General features: G+C 41.0%; 1 protein-coding gene and 1 long non-coding RNA gene across 4 annotated transcripts in view; one reads left to right on the top strand and one right to left on the bottom strand.

Annotated features, from left to right (window-relative positions):
• Nucleotides 1-20,053, bottom strand: part of KYNU (kynureninase) — a 172,659-nt gene that overhangs the window by 19,624 nt on the left and 132,982 nt on the right. For all 3 annotated transcript variants that reach the window (XM_053282818.1, XM_053282819.1, XM_053282817.1), the window contains exon 11: nt 3,474-3,526. In XM_053282818.1, coding sequence (XP_053138793.1) covers nt 3,474-3,526 — 53 coding nt within the window. The remainder of the gene's footprint in view (nt 1-3,473; nt 3,527-20,053) is intronic.
• The window catches only part of LOC128339241 (uncharacterized), a 52,325-nt gene that overhangs the window by 23,224 nt on the left and 9,048 nt on the right, over nt 1-20,053 (top strand). The window contains exon 2 of the long non-coding RNA XR_008312921.1: nt 18,427-18,588. This is a non-coding gene — a long non-coding RNA (uncharacterized LOC128339241). The remainder of the gene's footprint in view (nt 1-18,426; nt 18,589-20,053) is intronic.

Genomic DNA, 20,053 nt, shown 5'->3' with positions numbered 1-20,053 from the left:
GAATTTCAGACTACTGGAATTTTCACTGTATGCTAAGATGGTGTCAGTTAAAAAAATATGCATATCCTGCATATGTGCAAGCCAGTCACTCCCACATCTGCAGAGGCCTTTACAGCCTAAAGTCAGTGGCCATTTCATAAGACTGCATTAAATATCTGAGAGTGATAAGAGCAGAACTAAGTGTCTTCCAGTGTTAATAGAAAACGTTCCCTTGTTGCATTCTACATAGTGGCCATATCCTCCCTCAATCCACTTCTTAAAGGGAAAGCAGAAGTTCATCTGTATGCTGACCTAGGACATTATGGCAAGTGAAGTTCTCTTCTTGCGTCTAGTATATTCTATAAGGTGAGAGTGAGAAAAGAAACCAAAATTCTTTTATCTTCCTTTTGCCTTTGAAGCCACCTAATGGCACATTGGGGAAATGACTTGACTAGCAAGCCAGAGGTTGCTAGTTTGAATCCCTGCTGGAATGTTCCCCAGACTATGGGAAACACCTATATTGGGCAGCAGCGATATAGGAAGATGCTGCAAGGCATCATCTCATACTGCGCAGAAGATGGCAATGGTAAACCCATTTTTCTGTGGTATTCTACCACAGAAAAACCACAGGACTCTGTGGTTGCCAGGAGTCAACACTGACTCGACAACACACTTTACTTTACTTCACTTTACTTTACTTTTGTCTTAACAACACTTACTGTTTGGAAATATTCAAAAATTTTACTTTCTTCAAAAGCGAGAGACAAAGTGGAGGTAGTTTTAACTCTCCTAGTAAAATTATGATATTGACTGCATATGATTTTCACATAAAAGACAAAGAGGTCGTACAAATGACCTCTTTTCTCAGATCCAGGGAGGGCCAGAGGGAAGGCAGGATGGCGCCTGCCTCCCCCACCCCCAATCACGGCTACTGCCACACTCGCCGCACCACACTCACAGACAAGTGAGCAAGCCATTCAGCAACAGGGAGGCGATGGGGAGGACCCCCAGACTCCAGAAAGTTGTGCGGTGCATTGAAGGCATTCTAGAGAGCGGGGCTCCTTCCCCCAGCCTCTGTAGTAGCTCTGGCTGCTGGCAGCCTGAACGGTGCTGCAGGCAGTCTGTCCTTCCACATGATGGGGGACTGAGGTAAGAGGGCACACACACACCCTCTTTCCTCAGTAAAAGCCCTGGGGGAAATCCCAAGGCTACCCAGCAGGGCAGTGCCAGGATCAGCCTCGTTACCAGCACTTCACACAAGCAGCCCTACCCCAGTAGGGCTGCTGCTGTGAACAGCCTTATTGACTGACATCCAGACGAATAGCACCACACTGGAACAACAGTGCCTAAGATCTAGTCTGTGTCATTGTACAAGAGTAGAAGGGCTGTTTTTGATGACCCCCCCTCCTCTGGTGCCCACTGTGCCCCCCGAAAATATGTCCATGACAGTCTCGGGTGTCAGAGGCAAGAGAAGATAATCGTAAATCACCCATTGCATGAAGGCGCAGCATTAGTCTGAAGGTCAGATGGGGCAGCTCTCCCATTACTTAAGTTCCAGTGAAGACCTCTGTTGGTAAGTGTGCTGGCAAGTGCAGACACCCTGCCCCATCCCCTACAACAGGCATCACTCACTTGCCTGATTCAGTCCTTGTAATTTTTGTGTGTGTCTCCTCCCAGCCCTGCCCCATTCTCACTGGCCCTTCTTCCCCACATCAGAGGCCGCCACTGATGCTGACTATCTTTCTTTCATCTTCCAGGCACCACATGTGTTCTTTCCAGGGTTGGCATGCAGCTGCTTGCTGTATTGGGCAGGCAGTGTGCATGCATCCTGGTTCGCCTCTCCCTTCCAGTGCTTGAAGTGGCAGCAGTTTAAGTACTTTCAAAATAGTGGATGCACTACTGCCCTCTACCTATTGCTGCTGGCACTGCAGTCACTGTTTTGGAAGTACTTCAGTTGCTGCTGCACATGGACCTGAATGAACACTGACTAATAAGCAAGGAGCAGTGTGTGCCAGCCCCATAACAGAGCATATATGGCACCCAGAAGGTGAGCGCTGTCCTCCAATGCAGGAAGCAGGGCTGGTGAGGACAGGGTGGGTGGCACTATGTCAGCACTGGGCTTGCCCAGTGGGTGGGGACAGTTTGGAAGGTGTGGTAAAACCCTATAGCCAGGGCATGGCATGCGGTGTATGTGCCCCCCGCAAAGGTTTCTCTTTCCCCACCAGCTGCTGTCCCCCCAAGGCAAGTCTTTGTGACTTCCAATCACAGCCAATGAGTGGTTTCTCTCTTTTCAGTCAGGAGGGCAGCAGCTGCAGAAAAAGAAAAGGGTTAAAAACTAGCCCTGTCTTCTTGTTGCCACCGCAGCAGCAGCAGCTGTCTCTGATTGGTCCTCCTTGACTTGTGCTCCTCCCCTGCTCAGCAATTGTATGGAGTTGCTGAGTGAGGAAGCGTCATTTACCAACGTTCTCTTTTTATATCTAACTATTTTTTAAAGGCAAAACTGTGTTTTGGGATTCTTGAGAGATGGGGGAGGGGAGTGACATTTTATTGTGAAATATGAAATTTTGTTGCATTTATTAGACATTGATTTAGAAAACTGCAATTTCTGTCGACGTTTGCATTTCTTCAATATAAGTGCCCCAAGCTGCAAATTGTTTTTAAAAGGCCATATAACCTGCTCCCCCAACTTTTGGATCCTCCCCCTCCCCCCCAACTTTGAGGCTGGCTATGGGCCTCCATTGCAATTTGTCTTGAGCGGAAAGTCACAATGAGCTGCCACTGTGTTGGGCAGTGCTGCACTAGTGGAGCACTAGTCCTGTTGTCAGCCAGAGAGCTGACTTGATAAAAGGGCTCCTGCTATGGATTATATGAAATGGAAAGTAAGAGCAGAAGGAACTTGTTGACTCTGACTAGATGAGAACAATGATTTTACCTTGTCTTGTACCTACTGAAGAAACTCTAAGTAGTCTAATCAGTACTGAATATAATTGCCTATGCGGGTGTAGGCAGTTTATGGTTCTGATTCAGCTGTGTATGGCTATAAAACTGCAAAAGAAAATGCTTATATAATTTTACATGCTTCTTAATGTGCTGGTTCTTGTTCTACAGTCTGTTTGTGGCACAGTGATATGTGGGTCACCAGTTGTTGATGTTACATTTTTATCCAACCCTGTGACTGAATAGCCCTCACATAAGCTCACAACAATAGCAAAATGTTATCATATCTAACAAGCAACCCAACACATTACAATTAAAATAAATCTTAAATGAATTCAATAAAATATATCCAGAAGATCTTCTTAATGGGTGGATAGTTCCGTCTTGTGGTAAGAGTCTGACTGTGATAAAACTGAGGACATCATGTTTGATTCTCAATGTCAGGATACAAATTGTATCTAAGAGAGAATTTGATTATTTTTCAACAGCTTTATTAATGCTGGTGCAATTATCATAGTCTACATGCAAATAAAATACTGAATGGGAAATATACTTACTGTTTTCCATGAGAAATCTGGTTTTGAATTCATGACCCCACCATCCTATTAGCCTAAAAATGGATGAAATAACAACATAATTAGAAGTTGAATTATGTGCTTAATACAGTTTGATAATATGTTCACCAAGGAACCATAAGGGTCAGTGGCACAGTGTTTTTCCATATGAATGCTGCCTGGCTGAGAGGGAGTGTAATATTCACATAGGAAAAAACATCAGTTTTCAGAGTTGCATGGCAAGCAAGACCAGCAACATGACTTCTTGTAAGTATGAATCCTTCCACAGAATGTTTCTAAATCTAAAGCCATATGGAAATTCACCAGAAAAGTAAGTGTGAAAACAATGGCTGGCACTAGGCCCATGCAATTATTTGGTTCCAATGATGCAAAGCAGAATAATGTGCACATCACTCCTGGCCCCACATGTATGCGGCTGTTCCCACCACTCGCCTCCATACAAAGCAGTGCTGTGCACAGCACAGGGGAAGGCCCCTAAAGGAAAATGGAGCTGTGGGAAAGTCAAGCAAAGCAGTTGCATAGCAAGTTCTGAAGGGTCTGGTGTGCAAGAACTGAACATGGGCCATATCGGATCATTTCCCCATAAAGATCAATGGGAAACAAAAAAATATTAATACCTCCAAATGTCAGGGCAGAAAGCTCTGAAATTTCACATCGAGTTCCTACTTGACAATAGAACTAAATGTGTGGATTTTTAAAGAGATCAGTCCACCCGTTTATTTAAAATTCATTAAAAATCAAGTTTTTAAAAATCATTAAAAATCAGTGGGAGAACTGATCTCATAGATAATCTACACATTTAGTTCTATGCTCCTGTGGGAACCCCATGTGGAATTTCAGGGCTTTCTGCTGAGACACTTGGAAGGTATAAATATTTTTGAGTTCCCTATTAGTTCCTATGCAGAAATTATGATTTAAGTTGGAAATTCGGGCACAGCTCACCTAGTGGAAGCCCTTGTTCAATGCACACATTTGCTCAACTGTAGATCTGCCCCTGCAGTGAAGTCTAAGAAGGTGTAGATAGAGGCCTTTCCAGCATTTCCCCCATAGAGCTTCAAAGCTAAAAAACCTGCACATGCCTAACGAGAATATGACGGGGAAACTAATCCTGTATATTTGAACCCTACTGTATTTTCTTCTTCACACTTATTTATGTCCCACCACAATTACAAGGAGAACTTCATCTTCCACATATACAGATTATTTTTTAAGTTTAGTAGAAACATACTAGATTGCACTTTTCTGCTGGCATACTTATGTTTGATTACCAGTTATTTATACACAGAGGCACTCTTACCCCTGGACTTCTGGGCTGAAGTCCAGGGCCTCCACAGCCCCTGGGGGCCCTCAAATACTCTTTAGTAGGGATGTGCAAAATGTTTTGGGCACAGAACGATCTGTGCCCAAAACAGCGAATTTCGGGTGATTCGGGGCCGAACCAAATCACCCACGAAAAAATCCGAGAAATTTCGGGCACGAGCCGAATCACCCGAATTTCGGGCCCGAAAATTTGGGTGATTCGGACCTCCATTTTTTCCCCTTCTCCCCCCCCCTGCATTTTGAGCTATGACGTCTATTTGAATTTCCCGCCTTTTTGCATCCCATTGACTTCAATGCAAAAAGGTTGGATGTGATGTCTACTTGAATTTCGGGTGCCAGGGGCAAAATAGTGGGGTGGGGTGGTAGTGCCTAATGGGTGGAGGTTACCACCCCAATTGCAGAGGGATTGGGCAAAGGGCTGATTTTTGGTGAATTTCTGATGTTTTAGTGTCTTTTGGGCAGATAGGGGCATAACGTGGGATCTGTGCCAAAAGGGTGTGGTGGGGTGGTAGTGCCTAATGGGTGGAGGCTACCACCCCAGTTGCAGAGTGATTAGGCAGAGGGCTGATTTTTGGTGAATTGTTGAAGTTTACGCATCTTTAAGGTTTCCCCCATAAAGGGTGTATCGCTTCACGTCGGGGGAAAAGGGATGTCCTAGAGCAGGCTGGGGTTGGTGGAAGTGCTGGGTTGGAGCAAGGAAGCTACCTGAATTTTTTCAAAGGATTTGGGCAGAGGGCTGATTTTTGGTTAATTGTTGAAGTTTTCGTGTCTTTAAGGTTTTTCCTCATAATAAGTTATAATGGAGCTTTCATCAGCCCCATAAGTGCACTTAGGGGGTGCTGGGGTGGCCCAGAGAGAGTGGTGGTGTAGTGCACATAGGGTGCCAACCACCCCCATGGGTTCCTAACCCATGGGGTACAGGGTTCCATTTTTTCTGAGGTTTTCTGAGTGTGGATTCTGTGATAGCAAATGAGATTTTCAATGAGACACCATGAATCCACTCTAATTTGCTATCATAGAATCCACAATCAGAAAACCTCTGAAACAACAGAACCCTGCACCCCATGGGTTAGAAACCCATGGGGGTGGTTGGCACCCTATGTGCACTACACCACCACTCTCTCTGGGCCACCCCAGCACCCCCCAAGTGCACTTATGGGTCTGCTGAAAGCTCCATTATAACATGATGAAAAACCTTAAAGACGCGTGAACCTCAACAATTCGCCAAAAATCAGCCCTCTGCCGAAATCCTTTGAAAAAATTCAGGTAGCTTCCTTGCCCCTACCCAGCACTACCACCAACCCCACTCGGCACTAGGACACCCCTTTCCCCCCGATGTGAAGCAATACACCCTTCATGGGGGGAAAAGACGCATACACTTCAGAAATTCACCAAAAACCAGCCCTTTGCCCAATCCCTCTGCAATTGGGGTGGTAACCTCCACCCATTAGGCACCACCACCCCACTCCACTCTTTTGACCCAGATCCCACGTTATGCCCCCTATCTGCCCCAAAGACACTAAAACTTCAAAAATATACCAAAAATCAGCCCTTTGACCAATCCCCCTGAAATTTGGGTGGTAGCCACCACCCATTGGGCACTACCACCCCACCCCACTATTTTGCCCCTGGGACCCGCATTTTTGCCCCAAATCGATTTGGAATCAGACCCGAATAAATTTGGGTCCGAACCGAATCGGGGGTGATTCGGGAAGGCCATATTCGGCCACAGAACAGAACGGGGGTGTTTCGGCTCAGGTCCGAGCTGAAACACCAAAAATCAGAATTGCACACCCCTACTCTTTAGTCTGTCCCGGGCAGTGTGGTCACCTGGCCAAGCATGATGATGCTTAATTTGCAGGGGAGGGGGAGCTCCAAAGGCCAGGTCCTGGCTCCAAAATTACCTAGGTGCACCTCTGTTTATACATCACCAATATTGTACATGGTGCTTGCTCTACAGAGTTTAATTTGCAAGATGCAGATAGTTCCTTGCTCCCAAGATGCTATTATCTAATAATATTGTATTTGTACAATATTTGAATATAGTGACATATTCAAACCAAAACTGTGCTGGTTCTTGCTAAAGGCAGATTGTGATAGCAGAAGCTAGCCTCCTGAACTGGTTTTCCCAGTCCTGAAATGGTACTGAGCTGTGATAATTCTCAGAGTGGTTTACACATCCTATACAAGAGAAATTCACCTTCCTATGCTGCTTCTCAGTTGTTTAAAAAACACACATTGCAATTACTATCACTTACCACTCATATAACTTTTATTTTGCACAATGTTCACATTTCCCCCCAATGTTTATCCTCACAACACCTTTATCAGGGTGTTCATTAGAGAATAGGTCATTATTCCCCTTCACAGATGTTAACAGAGTGCAAAAACAATTCTTTGCATCATTATCATTTAAGCTTATCATAATTAGCACTGCCAGTTCTCAATCCTTGTTAGGCAGAAGGCAAGGAAAAGAATCTGAGTCTCATCTGAACTTAAATATACCTTAGGAAGGGGGATAAAGAAGCTGTGCAAACACTGTAGCAGTTTAGTACCAGTGCAGTGGTGTGGTTACAGTGCTGGATTTAGAGTGTGAGACTTGAGTTCAAATACCCCAATCTTTAATAATGAAAATGAATCTAATAACAAACCATGTTTTTCTGATATAACCCTGGATGAGTGCAATGACCTGGGTCAATGTATGACCAGTTGTGCTACAACAGGAGTCATTAGATTTTGTTTCTGAGCATACATTTTATACATTTCATCTAGTTGGCTATTAGGAAGTCACCCCTTATGTGAACAAATATAGAGCAAATATACTTTCAATTTATTTAACTTGTGAATGTAATGTTTTCTTGCTATAGGTTCTTTTAAGGTTCTTTATAGGTTCTTTTTCTCACTATAGGCTCTTTTAAATCTCCAATTTATTATGGCATGCCATCATAGACAGCATTATAGACATTGCTTAGTATTATTGCTGACATCCAAATTCATAGCATTTGGTTCTGACATAACATTGCACTGTCAAAACAAATATATAAAACATAATAAAATTAATATTCAGGAGATTAGGATGCTGATGCTTTGTATCACATATGAAACATTAGCTAGTGCTTTACAGTTTCACGCTACACTATAGTTTAACATAAAACAATATGTTCCTACCTATTATTTATTTATTTTTTGTAATATCCCAATGCATCATTTTTCCACGTTTCCTATTCATTTAATAGGCCTGGCATAACAAACACGTCACTGCATAAAAGCAATAAGCTATTTTCATGCTACACACAGTGTTTTGAGGTAAAACGTACCAGAACAACACAATATCTATTATATATTTTGAAGAATTTGTTTGTTTGTTTTGTATGTTTGTGTGAAATAAAGTCATGTTTCCCAATAACCTACAGATATCAAACTTTTCATACACAATCTTGTCACCGAAATTAGCTGAATGCACTACTTTTTACACCAGAATGTGCTTGGGGGCACTTTTGAATATATATATATATTTAGCAGAAATTCTGAATTAATCATCATATTTTAGCTGTTATTGTTCCCAACAGATTTTAAACACTCAATAATCAGATCAATAATTCCATAATGACATAATGCCCAAGAAAAGCAGATCTTTCTCAGATTCTAATTCACTGTGATTCAAACTTACTATATGTAGTCATTATGCAATAAAATGAATGATGTTTGGAATTGAAAACCTTCAAATTTCAAACTATTATTTTACTTCCCTTTTGCAAGCACATTAATAAAAACTCTATTAAATATATTTAATTTCTTGAATTTTCCTAGAGGTGTAATCTTTGCCTGGTCAATGACGGGCTTATCTAGTAGTTTTAAATAAACAATCACACAGAATATTATGAACACTGTTAGCTTGACCATACAGCAAATAATTGGATACCGACATGTAGGGAACATTGTAGTTAAATTTGAATTATCCCTTACTTTTCCTGTTCTGGTGGATTTAAAGATAGTGAGGAAAGGAAGCTAATAAGCCCTCTTCATGATCAACTCAGTACTGATTAGCAGTGCTCCTATGAACTTGATTTCTCTCTCCACATAATCAGAACAATGGCATTGCAATGAAAGCTAATGATACTTCTGTCCCAAATGAGAGCGAAGTTAGAGGCTGCATAGGAAAGACTGGGATAATCTGAGCCAAGAACAGAGAGGGGTTATTCTCATGATTTCCAAATGTGGGTGGGTGGGGAAGGCTCCTAAAAGCTTACCATCCCTGTAGATGATCAAGGGCGTAGTGGTAGGAGTGCTTTCCATGCTCCCACAGGAGCACCCCTGCTCCATGAAGCATAGAGCTGGAAGGAGGAATCTGGGGCCGGAGCTATTGTTCTGGCCTCCATGAATCCCACAATGCAATGCGCAACACAGGCATTGCCTTAAGGCATTCTAGGTGCCCGTCTCTGTGTGGCCGGGCTGGAAGCAGCCCGTGCTCACACACGAGCAAGTAGCCAGGGATAAGGGAGCATTTGCTCCCTTAACCTCAGCTAACAGCCAGGATAAATAGTGGGGCTAGGCGGTACTGTCTCACTGGGATCAGGCCCAATCCTGGTAGTTCTCACACAGCCTGACCCTTACTCATATAGGAGTAAGGGCAATGGTAGGAAGAACATGGAAGCCTTCATCCATCTTTTTACTCTGAAAATGCTGATTCAGGCAACAGGGACAAAATGTTCAATAACAAGCTGCAATAACAAACAAAAGATGATGGGAGACAGATGAAGAAGCAGCATGTCGATCTCAATAAAAATAAAAATATGAATGTCTTCAACTATTTCTGAATCTTCAGCGAATCACACATTATCTTCTAATGAGAGGATTACATGTTAGCTTTTAATGAGGGAATGTGCAGAACTTATATCGATTACTATTGATACCACTTCTCTTGCATGTCTGAACAAGGCTTCAGGCCCAGACAGGTGGTACTGGATGGGGTTTACTCTCTTAGGGGGACAAATGAATCCTGAGATGACTAATTACCACCTGATTTCCAGGTGGAATATCTGCCAAGTATTTGGAATACAACTGCAGATTGTTTACCTCAGCTTCGACTTCCAGGCCAAGAGGAGATCCCAGAAGATGAGGATGAAAGCATAGTAATTGTGCAAATAGCTTCATGAGAATGAATACAACTTCTGAATGGAAAGTGGCCCTCAGTGCTGATCAAGTACTAACTGAACTTAAACCTTACATAACTAATGGATGGCCATGCAAAAACAAGGTACCTGAACATCTTCAACCCTTCATGCACATAGCAAGTGAGCTGTCCATTATTAATGAGCTGTTGCTGAGGACGGGTCATTTGGTAGTGCCAAGATGCTTACAAGCAAAAGTGATCAAAATTGCCCACAAAGGTCACTTGGGCATGAGCATGACTAAAAGGTGGATCAGAGAAGGTTTTTGGTGGCCAGCTATGGACAAACATACTGAAAATGTAACTGGGCACTGTATGGTTTGTGCTGTATGTGACCAATTGCAGAAGAGGTTTACCATCCCCTTGACTTCAGCAGATTATCCCATTGTTGCCTGATAAGTATGTGCTCTGGATATAATGGGACCTTTTGATAACCAACCTACAATACAAAGATTTGTTACAGTAATGGTGCATTACTATTCCAGGTGGACAGATGTTTCTTTTGCTGACAACGTTGCTATAAACAAAGTGATCCAGTTCCTGGCTGCAGTTTTTGCGAGAGAAGATCTTCCTAAACAACTAGTGACTGACAATGGGACACAGCTTACCACATTTGAAATGGAGCAATATTTGCATAACACAGGATAAAACACAAGACTTTTTCCTTCTACCATCCTCAAGGAAATGGCTTAGTAGAAAGAATGAACAGATGAGTGAAAGTTTACACTGGCTACTACGCAACAACACCCCTGGAAGGAGGCAATCCATGAAATTCTATTTGCTTATCAACTATTTCTCATTCCACTAAAAGAAAATCACCTTTTGAACTGCTGAGAGGATGCAAAGCTACCACTACTTTTATCCAATGGCAACAACGGATAGTGTTTTCTGTGCCAACTCACCCCGAAAATGCAGAGATTTGTGACTGGGAAAGGGAGAAGCAATGAAAAGAAAAATTGTATGTGGATCAGAAATGGGGTGTGAAACAGTGAACATTTCAGGTGGGGGTCCTTGTTTGAGTATGGCTGTCACTGGTGTAGTCAAGTTGGGACGGGGGTTTGGAACCCGTACAGACAAATAAAGTTGGATATCCAGACAGTTCTTTATAGTATATACCAGAAATATATTATAAAATCAAAATTACTTTTAATCTTTCTGGTCTAGTATAATTTTTCCAACAGTTATCTATATTAAAATAATGTCCAACATTCCAAGAGGAAAGATCTATATTCTGTGTGCATTGAGGCTCTTATTTGAAAATATAACATCTTAAATTACCAGATTTCATACTTTCTCAAAACAATCCTGGGTGGGGTTTTTTTGGGGGGGATGGTTTGGTGTGTTTTTTTTAGTCTTCCTGCCACCGCCCTGTACTTTAGCCAATCAAAACTTTACAGCAACTATCAAAAGCATTATTAACTCCATTCCTAGCATAGAAATATACATAACACCAGGAACTATTACTCCAATTATATCTTTAATATATTTAAAAAGTCAGTGCATTTTGATTAATATCAACCACATATGTATTTTCATATGTGGTGGACACGACCATCACATATGAAAAATGTCCCTATGCTACCACAGTTCTTCCAGCACTCTGCTGAATATTATATATATACAATTTTTAAAAAACTGTGGAGTTTGCAATCTATGTACTGCAGTAGCTATGCAATTGCAGTCCTCAGAATACCACTTTAATGCAGGCCTATTTACACAGCAGTGGTGTTGCATCAACACGGACCAAACAAATTAAATCAGAGTCCTCAAACTCCTCACATTTGGAGTGAGTGTATTTTCTTGTGCTCAGAACCGGTATCTGAATTTTAAATGATCTAATGCAATTTAGCTTTACTTTAGAAAATTATTTGAAAATTTACTTTTGTTGAAAATGTACTTTCAGCAGGCAAACTGTTTTGGTGTCCAGCCTAAGAACAGGTGGTTCTTAACTATGAGAATATCTGTATCTTTGGAAATTTGCAGCCTTCATGTACTCCTGAAGTACCTGATTATGAGGTATTCATATGAGATGAAGAACAGTTAATAGGCCCATAATTGCCCTATGAATAGTTCTAAACAGTTTACACCAGAACCCTGCCTTACCATCTTTCTGAAGCACCAACTATTTATAGACTGCAGCAAGCTGTATCTGGTTTTGGAGAGGGTGCCTCAGGGGAAATGGAAAGAATAAAAAATATTTTTTTTTCATTAATAGCTGTTAGCAGTCAAATTTTTAAGTTTTACAACCACAGCTGCTGAAAAGCTGTATGAAATCACTCCTTTTGCTTTTTTAAGGTATGTTGAAAACAGCTGAAATGCAACAAACCCAAGCAAATTATTCAGTATTGTTTTGCCTGCCATCCCACTGTGCTGTATGAAATAACTGTGTGGGACCGAAATGAATTGGAAATGTTGGTCAGCATCCAGACTAATGCTATGCCAGTATAAACTCCTTCCATGAACGGAAACGGAAGGGGGATTGTGCTGGTGCAAGGGCTCCCTTGTGTAAGCACAGTGATCCTTCCATACATAGAAGGAGTTTATGCTGGTGGAGCATTTCTCTGGATGCTGACCATTATGTTTCATAGGATGAAGACATCACCTGACCATGAAAATTTCTAGGACTAGAACTAGGCCTGGGCCATCCCCAGTCCATAACCTTTTTGCTCTATTTCCTTTGTAGAGTACAAAAATAATACTTTTATGTGCTCAGGACCTCTTGGTTGAAAACAATCTGAGGAATGTCAGTGTGTTAAGCGAAATGGATTTCTTTTATTACTGTTGCTACACATTGACATCTTTTATTTCAGTGCCATAGATTATTTTCGTGGCAAGAAATTAATGACTGTTTCTCACATGTGTGACTCAATAGGATGACTCCAGCGATCTAGAAAATAAATGAGAGATAGATTTGTGATCTAGATTGCTAGTGTCACGTAAGTTATCACCTGGCAGACCACGAGCAGCCCGAAGAAGCATCTGTTGCACACATTTAAGACAAACTTGTGCCAAACTACAAGTTACCTGAATCATGTCACTTGACCTGACACATTTTGTATGTGTGTGTGGTAAATAGGAGCTGTCAGAGCAGAGAGAGATTAAGATTAGCAGCTCATGGGGTAGGGGCTTTAACTCTTTGTCACTGCCATGGTCCTGATCAAGATTAGCCCCCGATGACGGCTATTTGATTAGATTGCTTCCAAAGACTTAGTTTTTCCTATTGCTTTTTCATTGGACGCTTCCTTTTTTCTTTTCTTTTCTTTTTTCTGTTTTCCATTTTTGCTAAAGTAAAAAACTGTTTTTGTATGTTGCTTTCTGATTTGGGGTTGCTATGTGGTGATTGATTGTGTGTTGGCTTTAATCTGGTCTGTAGTTTTTCCGTCTGTCTTTCTCTTGTTGTTTAATAGATAGATAGATAGATAGATAGATAGATAGATAGATAGATAGATAGATAGTTTTTTCAGCAACAACAAAAAGTTACATAGCAGCAAAATATTTAAGAATATAGTTCACTGCCCTGGAATAGCTCAAAATTTGGGGAATGGGAGGGAGGGAAAATTTAGAATTTTTCTGTATTACTGGAAGTACAAAGCAAGGCTGTCCTCTTTTCCATCTATTATTTGTTTTAGCGATGGAACCGGCTAACCTAGATAATCAGAGATAATGAGAGTGGATTCATGGTTTGTATTGAAAATCTCATTTGCTATCAGAGAATCTACACTTAGAACACCTCAGAAACAACAGAACCCTGTACCCCATGGGTTAGAAACCCATGGGGGAAGTTGGCACCCTATGTGCACTACACCACCACTTGCTCTGGGCCACCCCAGCACCCCCCAAGTACAATTATGGGGCTGCGGAAACCTCCATTATATCTTATGAGGAAAAACCTTAAAGACGTCAACAAATCACCAAACGTCAACAAATCACCAACAATCAGCCCTCTGCCCAAATCCTTTGAAGAAATTCTGGTAGCTTCCTTGTCCCCCTTGGGTACTACCACCAACCCCACATCGCTCCAGGCCACCCCTCCCCCCCCGATGTGAAGCGATACACCTCCATTATACCTTATGGGGAAAAACCTTAAAGATGCGTAAACTTCAACAATTCACCAAAAATCAGCCCTTTGCCCAATCCCTCTGCAATTTGGGTGGTAGCCTCCACACATTAGGCACTAACACCCCACCCCACTCTTTTGGCCCTGGGACCCAAAATTCAAGTAGACGTCAGATCAGATCTTTTTGCATTGAAATCAATGAGAGGCAAAAAGGCGGGAAATTCAAATAGACGTCATTGCTCAAAATGGAGGGGGAAGAAGAAGCACTTTATCGCCCACAAAATGTGGGGCTGAAACAACAGATAATTCGGAGCCGAAACGGGGTGATTTGTTTTGGCTCCAAAACATTTCGGGGGGCTAGGAGAGTGATTCATTTCAGGAACAAACCACCCAAAATCGGTTGTTTTGGGTACAGATCGTTCTGTACCCAAAACGTTTTGTACATCCCTAATACCTATTATTCAAAAAGTTCTTCAAGACTTCAACACAGTTTCTGGGCTTTCAGTGAATTCCTAAAAGTCAGAACTGATCTGTAATAACACAGGTCCCAAAACTAAAAAGAAGATAAATTCCAATTAGTTATTTGAGTGTTAAAATTTCCAAAAACTTATCTGAGTTAAATAAACTAAATTACACTCCAGTTGTCAAATATATTAAAGGCAGGATACATAAATGCGATAATTGTCATCTATCCTGGTTGGGTCGTATTACTGTAACTAAGATGTTTCTTCTACTGAAGTTGCTATATTTGTTTCAAGTCTTTCCTTCTTACCTATCAAATTCTACAATTAATAGATGGCAGAAATTACTTTTAACTTTTATAAATGGAAAGAATAGATCCAGACTTTCAGATGTTTACAACTAAAGATGGCGAGTGGGGTGCTCCCAATATTAAGTATCACAAATGGGAAAAGTGGTAGGATTCATGGTTAATTTAAAACCTAAATCATGGCATGACCTTGAATTTGTAAGTGATCGCAATATAATGACCATAAGTATTCTTCCCCATAGTGAACTTTTTAAAAAGAATGTTCAAGAATTTTACTAATTATTTTTAAAAAGTTACTTTGATGATTCAGAAGAAATGGTTATTCCATTTATCATCTCTTAATTCCCCACTTACTCCAGTAACACTCCATACCAACATTATAGAAATAATTGGTAGAATAAAAAGACCTGAGAATAAGTTAGTGAAACTGAAAGATGTATACCATAAAGGTAAATTTAAGATACTCAATAAAATAAAACAGCTTTTTATGGAGCATAGTTGGTCATGGCTTCAGTTGACACAACTGAAGTAATTTCTATCTTCACCCCAGATGTTATCTATGGCCAGTAGAGACCTGACCAATTTTGAGAAGCTGGTGATATAAAGTGGCTATGAAGCAAAGGGATTAATATCTAAGCTCTATTCAATTTTGTTAATACACAAATTAAAATCACTGATCAGATTAAAACTTGTCTGGGAGATGGATATCTCAAGAGCTTTTCATGAAGGAGAATGGGGGAAATTCTGGACTAGTAAACCTTTATATTCAATCTCAGCTCAAATAAAGGAAAATTTTATGAAGATAGTCCATAGGTGGTATATGACTCTGGTGAGATTAGCGCATATTGCAAAGAACATGCCTGGTAAATGCTGGAACAATTATTGTAAGGAGAAGAGGACTTACTACTATCTGTGGTGGACTTGTCAAAGAGTTAGGATTTCTGGAAATTGGTTTTTATAGAGATGGTGAAGATCACTGACTAGCAGATTCTGCCAGATCCCCTCTTGGCATTGTTAGGTATTTCTTTTCAGGAGAATTAGAAACACTAAATTCTAAGAATTTACTGCCCTTTATGTTGATAGCAGCTAGATTAATCATAGCCAAAAATGGGAAAGAGGGAGTGTTTCCCTTGAGAATTGGTATAACAAAATCTGGTATATTGCAACAGCTGAAAAACTGACTTATTCTTTAAATATTTGAAGAGGTATAATTCCATCCCAATCTTTTATTATGATTTGGTAGGATCTATTATTATTTTTGAACTATAAAAATGATGGTACCACATATAATAAGTTTGGAAGGATAATTTGTCTGGTGGGACTGCCTGCTGGCCCTACCAGTGCCTCTGGGGTGGCAGCATACAGGGCCCACGACAGGCCAAAGGCGAGCCCCAGTCCCCAAGGCAAAGCGGTGGCCACACTCCCTGGCTGGCTGAGAGAGACGGAAGGAAGGAACAGTTTGGCGGGCTGGGAAGCTCCCAAGACGGGAAGGTCTGGCCAGGAGAGAAAGGGTGAGGCGCATCATGATGGCATCAGTGATGTGCCTTGACTTGAAGGGAGGGGGCCAGAAGAGGGAGGGGGTGGGGAAACAATCGGGGAGAGAAAAGCAGAGGCCCATCAGCAATCATGGGGTTAATAAAGCGGGGTGGGGGCTTGTTGGGAGGGGGCTGGGTCTGTGCTGCCTGTTCAGGGGCTTGTAAGGAGGGCTTAGGCCAGTGATGAGGCAGAGAAGAAGCGAGTCACAGCCTTCCAGAGAGAGGCTGTGTCAGAGAGAGCGTGACACCAAGGAGGAGGATCAGGGTGATGAACCACCCCCTCCCCATGTACTTCTGAGGCCCTTACCCTAGAGACCTGCCAGAAAGCACAGGCAAGGCAGACCGGCCTGGACAGTATTTGTTTAAGAATCACCATGACATTGTAGAATGTTATGTGTGTTGTGTTTTGTAGTCATGGGTTTGGATGTCTTTTTTTCTTTTTAATGGTGTTTTTTATTTAAAAAAATAAATCTATTGTAATGGTGTCTGGGGATAGTAAATAAAATGATGTTTAAAATTAAAAAAGAAATAAAAGGGAGGGGAAGAAAAAATGGGGTTGTTTTCTGAATAAAGTCTATTTTAAATCTACATATGATTGCTTTCTGATTATGAGGAAAGCAGTTATAAAAATATTGAAATATTATATGGAGGATGAAAAGTTGCACCAAATTCATGAGAATTAGGGTTCAATGGTGACCTAGCCATTCTTCATAATTTTTCCCCAACCTAAGCAATGTGCTGATTAGAAATCTGTAGATATAGCTTAGAATGCCATCCTTGCATTTAATTTTCATTTGTTCTTAGTTGTACATTTGTGTCTATTTTACTTCCAACCTAATAGTCTCCATAAATATTTATGACCTGGGAAGGGGCTACAAAATTGTAAGTCTAAAGGAATATTGATTTTGGAAGGGGGTGAGGGGAAACATAAAATTAGGGCTGACACTTTTCTGCCAAATATCAGCCTGTTATGATTCAAAATAGCTGAGGTGTTAAAACCTAACTATTAACGGTTTATAAATACCTGTTATAAAAATAAGAGGCAGTAAAACTGCATGGTAAGATTCTGTAGTAAAGTTTACTGAAGAGCAAATATTCTGCATGCAAAATGAGTCTTTGTAATGCATTAGCTGTCTAAAATATCCTTGGATTTCAGATATCAAGAGCACGCTTAATATAAATATGGCTTCTTCATTTTAAAGTTTGAGTCACAAAACTTACCATTGGGGATCAGTAACCCAGACAGATAGATCCTATGAAAAAGTCCTTACTCCTGAATTTGGGAACCAACTTCTTGCAGAACTACCAGCTGTCTGGCTAGGGGTGTGTACGGAACCGCCTGGTCCAGTACGGTTTGAGTCTGAGCTAGACCAGAACCAGACCAAGCCAGTTTGGTCTGGACCTCCTTTGTGTACAGCTCTAGTGTGTCCCTGATATTTCCATTTAAAAGGATCACCAGTATCAGAACTGGGAAAATTTGCTGCCCAGGACCATAGAGAACTGCTATTAGATGAGTAGACAATACTACATTAAGTGATAGTGTTGAATAAATTACTTAATAATAAATATTAATAAAATGTGCCAATGGTCTAATACATTGTAAGGCTGCTTCCTATGGTTATTTATATCTCACTTTTCTTCCATCATGGAGTTAAAGATGATATACACAGAGTATCCAAGGAGTCTCCAATCCAGGCACTGATTACTGTTCAGGCATGACTCCAAGTGGTAGCAAGGGGAAGTGGGGGTAGTGCATGCTCCCCTAAAATATTGCCCACTCCCCCATCCACCGGACTGGAACTTTACAGCAAAGTAACAGTCAATACAGTCATAGTATATTATGGTCCTATAGCATGAATTAATTATTTTTAAAGGTGTGTATTATTTAAAGACGTCTCATCCACTCACTCCTCTACTCCAGAACAAGCAGCAAAAAGCAAGTACAGTCAGACAGAGAGGAGATTCCTTCAGTTTCCTCTGAATCGGGAACTGGGCTGGATGGGACTATGTGTGCAGAGTGGGGTACAGGTTATGTCCCCTGCAGATTTCAGCTAGCCTGTTACTGACTTCTCTCTCCACCATAGTCTTTACTGTCGCAGGGTCTTGGACAGGAAGAGAAAACTAGCCTGGAAAGCAGATGGAAAGTTGGGCTTAATTTAAAAAAAGAAGAGAAAAGAGTATCTTCTAAGAGGAATATGGCCCATTTTCTCAATGTGTGATAATGTCAAGCAAGCTTAATTAATAAGGTAAATAAATGGACAACATTAATTACTTTATCTCTATGGGTATTTAATATATCACAAAGTTCTTCCTCCCTTAACAATGTTTTTCTGCCTCCCTGCTTTGCTTCCCCAAATTAGTTAATTGCTCACCCCTGGAAATGTATGTATGTGAAATGTATGTATGTATGCACTAGTGTGTAGAGTATGACAATAATTGGCTGCAGATTGCCACATTCTATATACTGATGCTTACATTCATTTATCGACTCATTTGAAATTGGATTGTTTAGAGGCCAATGACATCATTAGCATGTGCTAAGGATTCCTGGGCAGACCTAGTGAGGCCTGTAGTTGCTAATTTTCTGGATTTCCCATTGATTTCTGTAAGCTCTTCTCCACCACAAAATTCCTCAAAAATTCTGCCTTAGCAAGGATTTGCGGAATCAGTCTTAATTAGGTTGTGTGGGTCTGGGCATCAACTCTAGCCCTGCTCAGACATTATGTTGTACATGTGTACAGATATCTGTACATATTTTTGTGAGAAAAGTGGGACTTCTAGGCACTCTCAGGATGCTGTACTTGAGTACGGGTCTCAATTTTAGAGCATCTGTATAGGGCTTATGTATTGAATGTAATGTATGTATAACTACATGTGTGTATAGATTTGTGCATACATAGAATCAAGACAATTGTGCATTGTATCTAATGTATGAACAAGGCTTCTATTTACTTACAATATCAGACTTCTGGAGCTTTACCCAGAAACAGACAATACAGCATAGGCTGCCATGTCCAAATTGTGCCTTGAACATCATGTTCAGATTAACTGAGGCTGTATTTTGGGTCATGAGTAGCTTCAACAGGGCTTAGCAGTAACAGTACATGGAGCTATAAACTAGTAACTCTACACAGCTATAGCAAATGCATTACTTATTCCTTAGCAATGTTCAAGGCAGAGGTGTCATACAATTAGGAATTGTGGAAGGTATTTCAAAGATTTACTTTTACCTCCACAATATGCTCCCATTTTGCCAATCAAGAGGTAGTGAGACAGAATATTTTTTGAGAGAATCATGCCCAAAAGGATCACCATGTGCCCTCATTTCTTTCAAGCATGCTTACACTAGACAGCAATCCCTTCAGTAAGTATTTTTATTTAGCTCTGCTTTCTCTTGACATCTATGTGGTTACAGGGAAGCACTGGGCATTCACAACTTGACTTGTTTCATTTGTAGTTGCATTAATGATGCAAGAGCGTGGGATATAATGATCACTATGTATATGCGGTGTAGGCATCAAAGGAGATCCAGTTTAAAGGACATAAGGAAAAAAACAAACAAAAAAAATCCTTTGACCTTTGCTGCTGAATAACAGATGAGCACACTAGTCATTTATAATTTATAACATGAAGGATCATGGAGTTCATTTACGTTCTTGGAAAGGTGCGGGGGAGGGGGATCCTAACCACTCTGAGTACTGATTTTTAAAA

This window comes from Hemicordylus capensis, chromosome 1, assembly GCF_027244095.1.
Source record: "Hemicordylus capensis ecotype Gifberg chromosome 1, rHemCap1.1.pri, whole genome shotgun sequence".
NCBI classification, from domain to species: domain Eukaryota; kingdom Metazoa; phylum Chordata; class Lepidosauria; order Squamata; family Cordylidae; genus Hemicordylus; species Hemicordylus capensis.
This window is presented reverse-complemented; position numbering and strand designations above follow the sequence as displayed.